Here is a 13693-nt window from a genome sequence, read left to right on the forward strand (position 1 = left end):
TGTGCCTCTTTATTAGGGAGCATTTGTACATTTATAAAACAGTGACACACATCTCTCACATTCGCCAGCACGAGGGCACTCGCGCTGGCCCTCCCACCATGGTGCCCATGCCCACCCTGCTTGGGGCTTGCTGCTCCTGCTGGCAAGGAGGGAGCCGCAACCTGCACCCCCGATGCCTGCCACAGGAGCTCCTGGTGTAGAGCTGGTTGGCACGGCCATAGCATGTCCCCGGGTTTACATGTGGCACCCCTCTGGGGACACTCCTGCTTGCAGGTGGGTGGGGAGGGGACTCCATGGGGAGCTAGCACAGGGTGCTCTGGAGGGGCTCCCCAGCGAGCGCTGCTGTGCCGGCCCTGCTGGGAGTCTTGGTGTTTGTGTCCCCATGCAGGGGGACATGAGACACCATGTAACCGGGTGGTTGCACTGATGGGGAACATGTTTCCTCATAGGTGCGTATTTTGGGGAGCTGTTGGGCCATGCATACCCAGAGCCAGGGCTGCCAGGCACATCACCAGGCTGGTGTTCCGATCCCTGCCCTGCATCTCCCATGTGTGGGGCCTTGGGGGAGGCAAGGACGATGGCTCTTCCCTGCATCTATGGCTTTGGCCACGGCGTGGCATGGCCGTGTTGTGTCTGTGGGCACCACAGATGGGGACCAAACCGTCAGGGCCAGGGAATGCCTGGCTCAACCACAGCTTCCCCCAGAGGTCCCAAATTCCTGCCCTGGGGTCCCCCTCTCTGCTGCATGTGTGTGTCGAGGGGGGCTTTGCCAGCCCGCCCCCCCTCCTGAGATATTTTGGGGCAGTTTGCCCTGCGCTGGTGTCTGCTACAGTGGAGGGGGAGGAGGCGATGTCCGACATGACAGGGGGAGCGCTGTGGGTCCTGCCGTGGGTCCTGCCATCTCGGGGCAGGCAGGAGGGCTGTGGGTGTCAGTCCTGGCCGAGGCTCAGGCTGGCGGCTTGGGCTGTGGCTGCCCAGGCAGTGCTGGGCACGGGGCATCCTCCTAACCATGTACAGTCTGGGGGAGGCACAGCGGGTGCTCAGCACCCGGGGATGGGAGCGTGGCGAGGGGTACGTGCATGGTGCAAAAGAGCGGCGACAGGCAGGGGAGTGAGGGCAGGACCCCCACGTGCTGCCTGGGCCATGCCGGGTGGCTGCACCAAGGGACGAGCCACTTTGGGCAATACATGGGCAAGAAGAGGATAAGGAGGGCTGGGGGCATGGTGGGCTGCAGGAGAGGGGGGAGGCAGTAGGTTTGCAGTACCGCAATGACTGGGGGCTATCGGGGCCAACACTGGAGTGGGAGGGGAGTCACAGTGCAGGGGTCTGGCTGGGAACAGCAATGGGCAGGGGCTGCAGCTCTGGCAGGCTGCATGAATTTGGGGAAGGGCAGATGTTTCGGGGGGATGTCACAGTGGTGGTGGCGCCAGGGGTCAGGGTGGTGCCATGCAGGTGTGGCTGCAGGTGGGGTGTCCCTGGGCTGGCCGGGGGGGGCCATGCTGCTCAGAGGGGTGCCCTGCAACACTGCCCTGCCCTGCAGCAGGAAGGTGGGAGTGGTGGTCCCTGGGCAGGGGGGAAGCTGTTTCAGGCACCTTTCTCTCCTGGAGGGGACCATGCAGGGTGGAGACCCCCACCCACCCAGGAGGGACCAGCAGGAGAGGACTCGGAGAGGCTTGCAGGAGCCCCAGCTTACCCCCTGCACGCTCTGCATTGCCAGGGCCCTTCTGCCCAGCACCTGGCAGCTCCCCCAGCCCCCCCATCATGCCTGTCCCCCCCTCCACGCTGTGTGCTTGAGACGGGGCAGAGCCCGTGTGCTGGGGGCAAGTGGAGGGGATGGGCAAAAGGGCTGGGGGGCCACGCTGGTGCCGATGCTGAGGCAGCTCTGGTGGCATTGCTGAGGGCAAACAGCAGTGGGGTAGGGGAGGCAGGGGCCGGTGCCCACTGCGCCCGGTGCCGCCGTCCCTCTCCATACACATGGTGGGGAGGGGAGTGGCGGGGGGCTGCCCCTCCGAGTCCCGAGCTGGCCTAGCAGGCGAAGTCCTCGAAGACGCCCTGGTGAGGGTAGTGGTGGCGGTGGTGGTGGTTGGGCAGGATACCCGCGTTGTAGGTGCCCTCCACATGCCGGCCCAGTGTCTCGCAGGGGCTCTGCAGTGATGACAGTCAGTGAGGTGGGCACAGACTCCATACACCTTGCCCCCTTCAGCCCCCCCGTCCCCCCCATAGCCTGTCCCCAGGAGCCCCTCTTGGGCATTCAGCTCCCTGCCACCCCAGGCTACCCCAGCTCTGCAGCCTGAGAGCGCCAAACACAGAGCCGAGCTGTCCCTTGCCCTTGGGATGACATCCCTTCCCCCTGGGGTGGGGTCAGATGATGCCCAGGCCCTGTCCTCACAGCCCCCCAGGCAGCCCACCCCGCAGGGGTACCTGATCCTTGAGCTCCTCCAGTCCCAGCGTGGCGATGCTGCCTGAGGGCTTCTTCAGGGGTGGCTTGGAGCGGCGCAGGACCCGACTCACCCTGTCCCGGATTACCTGGGTGCAGACGGGGGGTCAGCCCCAGATCCACATGCAGGCAGCACCCCATGTGTGGGCACCCTGGTCTGCATGGCCCTGCTGCCTGCCCCCCTGCCTGCCTCGGGGACACAGGGCCGACAGTGGAGACAGCACCTCTGCCCACGATCCTCCTGGTCCTCGGCTCACTGAGGGATGCTGGAGGACCCGTCTTCATCCCAGTACCTCCTGCTGTGCATTCCCTGATTTGGGGGCTGCAATAGCCCTCTGGGGTGGCCATGCACAGCATGCCCTCCCCAGGGAGCCCAGCCCCTGCTCTGCTCCTCACCCGCTCCTACCACCAAGACACAGCCCTGAAGGCTCCACACACCTCATAGACATAGTCCAGGATCTCCAGGATGGTGAGGATGCTGGCACCGATGAACAGGCCCATCTGCCCCCCGATGTCCCCTGGGGAGGAGAAGGGGGAGATGGTCACTGGGAGATGCTGTGCAGCCTGCTGGGGGTCTGGGGTGGGCCAGCAGGGCTGTGGGCAGTGCCAGGGCTGCTGGACAGAGGGGGGCAGAGCAGTCACGGGAACAGGGGCAGCAGGATGGAGGGAGCAGGAGACATGCGGGACAGGGGATGGTCAGCAGCATGCAACCCTTCAGTGAGCCTGCAGCCGGCTCCTGCCCTGTGTGATCCCTCCCCAACAAGCCCCACGTCATCCTGGGGCTGGGACCCAGAGCTCTGCGCCTCAGGGTCCCACGGGAAGGTGGGTGGGGAGTCACCAAGAAGCCCAGCAAGGTCGTAGGCTTTCTTCTGCTCAATAGCCTCGTAGTTGAGCGCCTCAAAGAAGATGTCCAGCACCAGGAAGTTCTCCCTGTGGGGACACCATAGTGCTTGGCAAGGAGGGCTGGTCACCGACTGTCCCACCCCCACTGCCCCCAAACCTCCCCTGTCCCCCGGCCCTCCAGCTCCCAGGTGCTCCCAGGGCCCTTATGAGTTATTCATGCTGGTGTGGTGGGGACATGGAAGGGGCATGTCCCAGGCCAGGAGGGACCGTGGGGTGGGGAGATGATGGCAGGAGGGCTGGGAGGACATGGATGGGTCAGTGTACATGGACTGCCTTAGTGGCAGCCACCCCTGGACAGAGGATGTGGCAGGGACTACGTGCGCCAGGATCCCCTCCCTGCATGCTATGTGCCAGGACCCGCTCCCCATACACTGCCAGGATTGGGGTGGGGGCTGCCCAGGTCCCCAGTCCCCTGCCCACCCCAGGGTGTGCTGCCTGGCACTGGGGACTCACCGGATGTAGGTCTCGTTCTTGTTGTACTTGCGGGCGAGGTAGCGCGCCGAGCCCTTGTTGGGGATGCGCACCATGGAGATCTCCTTGCCATAGCGTGTCAGGTTGCATGGCGTGGGGCAGCTGCAGCGCTCCTGGCTGTCCTCCACCGCTGCGTCTGGGGGCATGTACCCATTGGCATGGTCTCACCCCCCCGGCCCCTCCCCGGGGGCACCTGGCTGGTGCCCAGCCACCTGCCTGCCACCGCACCTACCCAGCGTGTGGTCAGCACACTCGATGTACACGTTGGGGGAGCAGATGGACTCGTTGCCTGTGGAGAAGCAGCTGGTCAGGGGTGGTGGGGGTCTGGCTCGCTTCTGTCCCCCACCCTTGACTGACTCCCTTAAAGGCAGTGAGGCAGGGGTGGCCCCAGGGTGCGGAGGGGATGGGGATGGGGATGGGTGACCCTTGGCTGCAGGTTGGCTGGGGCAGGGGTGGCCTCTGGGTGCAAGGCAGGCAGGGAAGGGCTGACCTAGGGTGTAAGGAGAGTAGGACAGAGGCTGAACCAGCATGCGGAGGGGATGGGATGGTCACTGGGTGGAGAGGGATGGGCAGGGGGTTACCCTTGAGTGCAGAGGGATGGGGCAGGGTTGATCTTTGGGCGCAGGCTGTACAGAGCCGGGGCAGCCCTGGGCAGGACTGTCAGGGCAGTGGGGTGCCCCCAGACCATCATGTGCATCCCCTCACCTGGCATGTGGACCATGCGACAGTGGCAGCTCCGCACCACGGCCTCCTTCTCGCACTGCAGGCGGCAGGCAGCGATGCTGTAGGTGTCATAGCCAGGCAGCATCTGCTCCCCTTGCACGCTGGCCCGGCAGTTCCCCCATGGCTGAGGCAGGTAGGTGAGCTGTCACGGTGAGAGGGGCATCGCTGCAGGGCTGTGCCAGGCTGAGTGCCCATGGGCACCTCCCTGGGGGCTGTGGGGCATCGTGCCTTACCCGCTGCTCCTGGCAGGACACGAAGGTCTGGAAGCCAGGCGAGACACCAAAGCCCAGCTGATGGATGTAGGGTGGTTCATCCTGGCTGTGGATCTGGACCCGGATGCCAGCTTCAAACGATGTCTCGTCTGTGGGAGTAGGAGAGAGAGGCTGCACACCTGCACCCACCCAGCACCTGCACCCTGGGGCCCAGAACCCCTCCAGTGCCCTGCTTGCCCCATAGCCCCGCTCTGGGGTTCCCTGTTTTCCCAGCACCCCTCACCCGTGCCCTGCCCACATCACAGCCCCACTCACTGGTCTCTCTCCAGATGGGCAGATACTCTTCCTGCTGGATGTCCAGCATGATCTCCAGCCCGTTGCCCATGCCACCCTGGCGGGTCACCCGTGGGTTCCTCCGGTCCCCATTAAAGGTGTAGCACTTACCATAGCGTGTGTAGACCTGGGTATGAAGAAAGGTGGAGTGAGGGAGGGCAGGGATCTGGCAGGGCATTCTGCAAGCAGGACGAGGTCCAGGAACCCCTTTCAAATTCCACGGCAGTGCTGGAAGTGGGGAATAGTCTTGCATGGAAGTGCAAGACCTCCCCTTGGAAGGGCTCATCTAAGCCTCCCCCCTCCTTCTCCCCCCCGCTTCTGCTCCCCTTCACCCTTGCTGGGGGGGGTGAAGCATCGCTGCCAGCACACCCATGTGGAAGCCCAGCTGTCCTGCTCCCTGTCAGGCAGGGACTCACAGGGGCAAAGTGCTGGGGGCCACAGTGCTCCCCCTGAAAGCGGCACTCCACCAGCATATCCTCAATCTGGTGGCCCAGGCGGTGGAAGAAGCTCTGCATGGTGCGCTCAGAGCGGCGGGGTGGCAAAAAGCGCGAGTAGTTGGCAAGACGCATCAGCCACGCACGCTGGTCCTCCCCCAGCACGGCCAGCATCTCAGGCACCAGTGAGTGGTTCTCCCAGGCCAGCCCCAGCCACTGCCCCACTGAGTAGAGGTCGGGCTTGGTGAGGCGCAGGAAGCGTGCCGGGTTGGGGTTGCAGAGGGTGACGGCTGGGAAGCGGAGCTGCGGGGCCCAGGCGAGGCGTGCGCGGGTGTGCACGGGGTGCGAGAGCAGGTGGTGCAGGCGGTCAGTGGCGCCGGTGGCCAGCAGCCCAGCGGAGGCCAGGAAGGCCAGGCTCCAGAGCAGGCGGCGCAGGCGGGACTGTGGCCGGGTGCACATGTAATGCAGCCCGGGGATCCTGGTGGCTCTCAGGATGCCAACAGCGAGCTGGCCAGTGCCACCGTCCTGAGCCACTGTCAGAGCTTCCCCGTCCTGGCAGCAGGCAAGGGGCAGCGGCATGGCAGCAGGCAGGGTAACCCCTCTGGAGAGTGGAGTGCAGGATGCCCCCAACGCTGCCTGGGGTCCCTCGTCCCCTTCGGGGAGCTCTCCCTCCTGGGAGGCTTTTGCTCTGAACCTTCCTGGAGACAAATGTGGCAGACGCCTTCCCGTGCTTCTCCGGTGACGGGCGAGGGGAGGGAGAGAAGGGGGCTGCTACAAACACACGCCTTCCCCCAACCTCCATTCGGGAATGGAAAATTCCTCCCTGAGCCGTGCTGGGACAGGGTGCGGTGTGTTGCATTACCCCAGATAGGGTGAACTGGCAGCCCCCAGTGCCCCAGCTCAGTGGGCACCCGTGTCTGGACAGGATGCCCTCTCCCAGCTACACTGTGCAAACCCTGTGCTTAGGGGTGCTGTGCCAAACTCGTCCCTGTTGTCCCCTTCCTGGCACTGCAGCCCGTTCTGGATCCCTGCCTGGACACCCAGAGTCCCCAGCCATGGCTGCTCTGGGGCTGAGGGCCCTGCCCCACAGAGGCAGAGCAGTGCCAGGCCGGGGGAGCCATCACCTCCTGCCAGCACTGCTTGGGACTACATGTACCTTGGTCCCCAGTGCTGTACCCTGGTAACCCCTGCCCTGGAACTGGGGACCCCAGTGGATATAGGCCCTGTGGGGTGGGAGAAAAGGGGCCATGGGCCAGGACGAGTAGAGCCGTGGGGCGGGAGGCTGCGTGGGAGCCCACCTGAGCCTGGCGGGCGCTTTGAAGTGACGACAAGGCTGTGATCAGAGCGCGGCGGCAGCAGGGGGTGGGGGGGTGCCTCTGCACCAGGCTGTCAGCACAACTGGAGGGCCCTGACAGCCTGTCAGGGTGCCTTCAAAGCTCAGCACCGCACTCCCCGGCAGCCTCTCATCTCCTGCTGCTGCCGCTTCCAGACACCCACCTTTGGCACCAGCCCTGCCAAGGTGTGGGCTGGCCCTGGGGGGTTCTCGCAGCCTCCGCAGCCCTGGGACAAGGCAAGGCTGCTGTGCCCCCTGAGAAGGGCAGCATCTCTGTTCATCCATGGCAGCTGGACAGGAGGGCAGCAGTGAAAGGGGGACTGGAAAGAGGGAGCTCCTGCTTGCCTCAGCAGTGACTCCCAGCACCATCAATGCTGCCAGCCTTGTTGCCTGAGCAAGGCACGACTCTGCAGCCATGCCAGCGACCTGCACAGGAGCCAAGCTGGCGGCTTGTTGACAGGTGCAGGAGAACTCCAGGCAGGTCAGAAACGTGGCTTGGCCTCAGGGAATGGAGCGGGCAGGGAGGTCACCGAGGGACGTGAGCAGAGGCAGTGTGGGCAGCATCTCAGGTGCCCGGGGGTGGAGAGATCTTCCCCTCCCCATTGCACGTCCTGCCCCGCAGCAGCGAGAAGCCCAGCCCGAAGGCACCTAGGGTGCCAGCTCTGGTCCTTTCTGGCTCTGGGCAGGGCCAGGCCCCGGCGCCCTGGCGCCCCGGCACCCCCCGCACCCCGGCACCCCCGCACCCCCGCACCCCCGCACCCCGCAGCCCCGTACCCCGGCGCCCCGGCGGCGCAGGCGGGAGGTGGGTGCGCGGCGCGGAGGGCCGGGCTCCGGCAGGGGGCAGCAGGGACCCACGTTCGGGCTGAGCGGGGCGCGCAGCGCCGGCCCCGCCGGGCACCCTCCCCGCCTCCCTCCTCCTCTCCCTCCCTCCTTCCCTCTGTCCCTCCTTCCCTCTGTCCCTTCCTCCCTCCCTCCCCCCCTCCCGCTCTCCCAGCCCGGCGCGGCCCGACCCGCCACCCCCGGACGGTCACTGAGCAGGACCGGGCCGGACCGGGCCCCGCTGCACTCCCGGCTCCCATCACACTGCCATGCCGGGCCACGCCGCGGCACAGGGCAGGGCGGGTGAGGGCAGCACCCCAGCCCCTCCGATGGCAGCGTGGCCCAGGCAGCAGCAGGGAGCAGCTGGCCCCATGGCACGGCGTGTCCTGGGGAACATCCAGGACCGTCCCAGTCCCACCCACCTCGGGATGCCAGCGCTGCTGCTTGCTTTGCTGGAGGAGCAAACGCTCTTGTGGAGCCACAGAGCTTCCCTGGAACAGAGCTCAGCTCCTCGGGGACACAAAGCCAAGGCTGTGGAGCAGCCCTCGCCATCCACATGAACACCCCCCCCACCACCACCGAGCTGTCACTGGTCCGGCCACCAGCCGGCGCAATGCTCGTATGGCACGGGCTCCCTGCTTCTCTGCACCCTCGGGACCAGCCCAGTGGGTCACCCCACCCCACCCTGAACTGTGTGTCCCTGCACCATCACGGGGACACGGCTGAGCCTCAGCCCTGTGCTGGTGCGTCTGCGTGGAGCTGCTCAAGCTGGCTGGGCTCCTTGCTGAGATTTATTGTGGCTCTGAGAGCCGGAGGCTGCCAGCCTGATACCATCAGCCCCTTGCACACCAGGGCAGCTTTTATATTAGTTTTCTTTAAATGGAGGATGAGCTTCCCAGGCTGGAGGAAATGTCATTTCTCTGAACGCTTCCATCTCATGTCAGTTCAGACATCTCTGGGCAGCATCACAATCATCCTGGAGTGGGGCGAGGGATGAGGACAGGATGCAGAGGCTGGGGGACATGGGGACAGACAGCTTGGGGACAGGGACCTGTGTTGGGCAGGGCTGGAGAAGAAGGTCCAGCACCGGCAGTGGCCTTGTCCTCTGTCCTCAGAATCCTCAGACAGGCAGGCATGGATGTAGGGCCGTGTGGGGAGGGCAGGGGTGCCCGTGGTGCCCAGCTGAGTTACTCACTTGTCGGCTGCGAGGGTGCCGAGGCCAGCTGTGAAATTGCACTGGCGAGAGCACAGCACAGTCCTGAAGGGCTTTGCCTTTCCAGCATGACAAACCCAATTAGATAACAGGGAGCGCATGAGGAGGAGGAGGAAGGGCAGAGGAGAGCCTGCCAGCACCATGAACATGATTTCCTCCCTGCAGCTGACCCAGAAAAGCGCCTTGCAGGGCTGAAGCACATGAGTCCTGCCAGGGATGGTGCCCGGCGCATGGGCCCCTGGGCACCCTGCTCTCTGCTTGCCAGGCACCCATGAGTGCCGTAGCCTCCAGGCCGGGGTGGCAGGATTCCCGCACTGCGTGCTGGTCTCCTCACTCAGCCGCCGCATGCTGGCATCCCCATGCCACGCTCATATGCAGGGGAGACCCCATTAGGGAGGTAATTTCTCGACACGATTCCTCATTTCCCTGCTTTCTGCTGTGGAGACATGCTGACCTTGACAGAAATAGCTGCTTGTGCCTTGGCAGGCGGATCCCAGCCAGAGATCACTGGGGGCCCTGGCATCCTGCTCCCCACCCCACACAGCTCTGGGGCCTCCCAAGTCCCCTTAACCCCCTGAGGCTCACCATTCTGCCCCTCTGATGCTGGGAGCCCCATGGGAGCAAGGTGCTGGCCCCCAGCATCCTCACCCTGGCTCATGCCAGGTCACCTGCAAGCACTGGTGTCATGAGGACCAGCCCCATGCACCCCCAGTCCCCCATCCCTGCTGCTGCCAGCCCGTTGTGCCAGACTCCAGCTGATCCCAGCTCACACAGGTATTTCCGCGGCTTACACGGCTCCCTATGGTATTTAGCCTCTGGAAGACGACGTTAAACATTGCAAGCAGCGACAAATCCTGATTGCTCCGAGGAGACAAGAGGCCGTGCTAAGCTTCCAGCCAAATGTTTTCATGTGAAGGAAACGAGCTGCAGCATGTGCGGTACCAGCGGGTCCTGCTTCTGCACACCAGGGCACCCAGCCCCCTGCTCCCACATCCTTGCTGGGACATCCAGCCCTGCTCCCATGTCCCTGCTGGGACTTGCAGCTAGCAGGCAGGCCCTGGGCATGGGCACACCATGCAGAAGTGAGCAGCCCAGCAGAGACACCTCTGAGAATAGCCATCACCAGGGCATGGTGGGGATGGGGACATGGATCGGAAGACACTGGACTGCTGCCCACCCTGGGCTTGGCAGGGATGCCATTCCAGGGGTAACTTCAAGGGTGATCTCCAGATACCCCAGCCCACAGAGCAAATTAGCAGGGGCAGGGCTGTGGTGTAAAGGAAAGCAACCTCCAAAACTGGAAATGCTGCTTCCTGAGTGAGTGCAGGCAGCTGGAGGCACAGGGATGCCTCTGGCCAGGAGACACAACACAGGAGCTGGGGCCAAACTGGGACAACACTAGTAGAGCTAGGGCAATGGCACATCCACGCACACTGCTCCCTGCTCTGCTCCTGTCCCCTGCTGCTGCCATCCTGGCCCAAAGCCCAGCACTGCTGGAGCCCCACACCAGCCCCCCTGATGCAGCCCCCCACCACGTCCCCAGCAGCCCGCTCCCCCCACACAGCATGGCCAGGCCCCACCTGGGTGCCCCGGGAGGGAAGCTGCAGCGCTGACACCAGCATTGCAACTGCCCGGGATATGAGATCCGCTTGGATTCAGCAATTTCAGCTCATTTCAAGCCTGATTCTGCAGCAATTTTCTGAGCCAGTGGGATGTTTTCGCCTCTGCAACGTCCCCTCTCATGCACGGTCGCACCATTTCCCTTCCCTGTTCCCAGGAGGGGTGGGGGAACAGCGCCAGTTTGGCTCAACCCCAGCTCCACCAGCAGCACAACCATGCCCCACACCAGCAGCCCCTTTGTGCAGCCCCCTGCCCCTGCTGGGTCAGCTCCTGCAGGTTGCAGCCCTGCTTGTGGGACTGGGACTCCTACCTCCATGGGGCACTGGGCCCTGCAGCCTCAATCCCGGCAGAGCAGGGCACCTTCGGTCCTGAGCAGTGCACACCAGCACTGGAGCTGGACTCCTTGTTTTCCCCATCCTGTGAAGGGCCAAGCTCTAGAGCATCCTCCGCAGCACCCCAACCCACTTCTCCAGGAGAAGGGAGAGCAATGGGGCAGCAGGGGGGGCAGGGAATGCTGCAGACACTTCCCAGAGGGGCTGGGACATCTTCTGCCACCACAGAGGTGCCTCTCTCTGTGCCACAGGCCAGCCTGTGCCAGCTGAGTCCCCTTGGCCAGGCCTAAGACAGCAGTGGAGACATGGGTGCGTGGGGCCAGCAGAGCCCCTGTTGTGCTAAGCGGGCTCGCTGCCAGAATATCAAGTGTTCAGCTGTGCCATAGGCTGCACTGCCAGCCGGGCAGGGTGGCAGGAGGCACACGAGACCCAGCAGTGGGCAGGGTGAGCAGGTCACTGCCAGGCTGCTGCATTGGGGCCAGCATGCAGCGCAGTGTCCCCCAGGCGCAGGCAGGACCCCGACTAGGGCTCCCTGCAGGTCAGGAGCATGGGGATGCGATGCATGGCAGAGGGATGCACTGCACACGCAGGCAAGGACACCTTCCCAGTGCATCTGCCCCGGTGCTGCCAGTGGAAACAGTAAAGCAGGGGGACATTGGCACCATCCTGCTTTCAGGAGCAGCATCTGTGAAAGCACACTTAAACTTGTGTGCCAGGGAAGGAGCTCTCCCTGCAAGCCATTGCTCCAGGAGTCCTGCACCAGCCAAGCCAGGAGCCAGAAGGGGCTGTGCTGCCTGTTCGACACAGAACCAACATTGCTGTGACACAGAGGCAAGGGGCTGGGGACCCCAGGTCCTCACCTCTTGGCTCTGCTGCAAGGGCACGGCAGCACACAGCTGCCTGCAGCAGCAGAGCAAGTGCAGTCACAAAGTTGTGTTTTCCCCTCCTGCTGCTCCTGGGGGGAATTCATCCCAGAATCTCACTCGTCTCCTCATTTCCAACCTAAATTTATTCATGGCCAGTTTGTACCATTTGTTCTCGTGCCAGCATTGTCCCTTAGCTTAAATAGCTCTCTTCCCTCCCTTGTGTTTACTCCCTTGATGTATTTATAAACAGCAATCCCATCCCCTCACAGCCTCCAGCCTGCCAGCCTGCACGTGCCAATTGCTTCTGGTTTCCTCTCCTGATTCAGGCTTTGCTTGCCTGCGCATCTGCTCCAGCTCCACAGCAGCTTCCTCAGCTCCGGCTGTCCAGGGCTCACACACTGTTCTGGCAAGGTCCCCAGCCCATGCAGACACAGGACTCCGCCCTCTCCACTCCACAGCAGCTGTGGGCAGCATCCCACCCAGGTCAGGACCACTGCCCCTGCCGGAGTTAACCTAGACCCTGAAGATCTCCTGGCACTTTATGCTTTTATATGGTTTGCTTGCACTAAGCACTTTAAAGCACCCATCAAAAGGTGACCTGGGCAGGTGAAGGAGCCAGCACCAAGGGAATTGCAGAAGATGATGTGCTGGGGTTGCTGGCAGAGGCGGGAGCTGTGCTGCAGTGCAGTGCAGGGGTGCAGAGAGGCAGGGGTGCAGGAGCCAAGGAAGCCCACTTCAGCCTGTCATCAGCCAGCAAACCTCTCTGAGATGCTGGCGTGCTGCTTACCTACCCTGGTCTGTCCCTAAGCATGTGGGTCAGGTTCTGGGGCTATAGGAGGTTTCTGTGCCACGTCTGCCTCCTGCTTCCCCTGGGAAGGAGAGGGGGAAAGCCATGGGGCAGAGCCAGGAGGTGCTCAGGGTTCCCATGGAAAAGGTGCACAAAAGCTGCACGCCCAAACATGCCAGAGTGAGCTTGCCAAGCTGCTAACGTGCTCCCTGGCCTGGATTTGAACTGTGCTGAGCTGCAGCTCTGCCACCACTCTGTGCACCCTCTGGTGCTCTCCAGCTTCTCATCCTCAGACACCCCGGTGCCGAGCACGCTGCCTCCAGGCTCACAGCACAGCACGCTACAGATAAGTGCCAGGATGGGCTGCAACTCAGCCTCGCTGCTGCAAACCCAACAAAACACACATACACAGAGAGCAGTAATTATGGGTTTGGGTAGCAGGCTCCTCTTAACAGCTGGAGGAGACCCAGTGCCATGCGCAGCACTGCGCCACTTGGCCCCAGGACCAGGGAAGGATCCCCAGCTCTGCGGTTTCATACAGAGATGTAGCACTGAGCCCATCCATCCTGCAGGCTGGAGGAAGCAAGGAGCATCAAGGATACCTGGAAGCGGGGAACACGGGGTCCCTGGGTCTCCTTTCTGGAGCTCGGGCAGTCTCTGCTCTCTGGCCGCTGCCACCCCGCAGGGACCCCTGTGCTGCAAGGATGTCCCTGCAGGTACATTAGTGCCTCTGCACGGTGCTGGCTGGACGCTGGTGGCTCTTGGCTGGGAGACAGCAGCAGGTGCTGGGTGCCACCAGCCCAGCCCCGCTGCCCTCCGCAGCCCGGGGCACTGCGGGCAGGCAGCGCGCAGCACCGCAGCCCCCGCTGCTCTCCTGCCAGGCGCAGGCAGAGCTCTCCAGGCAGCCCCGTCCCCGGGGACCGCTTCTCTTTGAAAGCAACCGTGCAGGGAGCGCTGCTGCCCGTCCCCAAAGGGTTAACAAGCAATTTCCTTTGCTGACAGCTCGGAGACCGTTCACTATCGACTGCGGGAGAATAAGAGGGGAGAAGCAGCGAGATAAAAAGGCAGCAGAGCTGGCACCGCCTGCTTAATCCCAGCGTTTAATCTGCTGGGGCAGCGCAGGCAGCCTTATCTCGCCGTCCTTCTGCTGCTCCATCTCATTACTGCTCCCACGGCTGCGCGGGCCGCGCCGCCCGGAGATGCAGGAGCT

The 13693-nt window shown here is 63.7% G+C and overlaps 1 protein-coding gene across 2 annotated transcripts in view; it reads right to left on the reverse strand.

Annotated features, from left to right (window-relative positions):
* ASIC4 (acid sensing ion channel subunit family member 4) overlaps positions 1 to 13693 on the reverse strand; it is a 65195-nt gene continuing 51502 nt past the window's right edge. For both annotated transcript variants that reach the window (XM_027810794.2, XM_055718186.1), the window contains exons 2-10: positions 5062 to 5206; positions 4768 to 4895; positions 4517 to 4676; positions 4044 to 4100; positions 3794 to 3947; positions 3276 to 3367; positions 2876 to 2955; positions 2422 to 2526; positions 1 to 2145 (exon numbers count right to left, since the gene is read on the reverse strand). In XM_027810794.2, coding sequence (XP_027666595.2) covers positions 2026 to 2145; positions 2422 to 2526; positions 2876 to 2955; positions 3276 to 3367; positions 3794 to 3947; positions 4044 to 4100; positions 4517 to 4676; positions 4768 to 4895; positions 5062 to 5206 — 1041 coding nt within the window. In that variant the 3' untranslated portion in view covers positions 1 to 2025. The remainder of the gene's footprint in view (positions 2146 to 2421; positions 2527 to 2875; positions 2956 to 3275; positions 3368 to 3793; positions 3948 to 4043; positions 4101 to 4516; positions 4677 to 4767; positions 4896 to 5061; positions 5207 to 13693) is intronic.

This window comes from Falco cherrug, chromosome 8, assembly GCF_023634085.1.
Source record: "Falco cherrug isolate bFalChe1 chromosome 8, bFalChe1.pri, whole genome shotgun sequence".
In the NCBI taxonomy this organism is placed as follows: Eukaryota; Metazoa; Chordata; class Aves; order Falconiformes; family Falconidae; genus Falco; species Falco cherrug.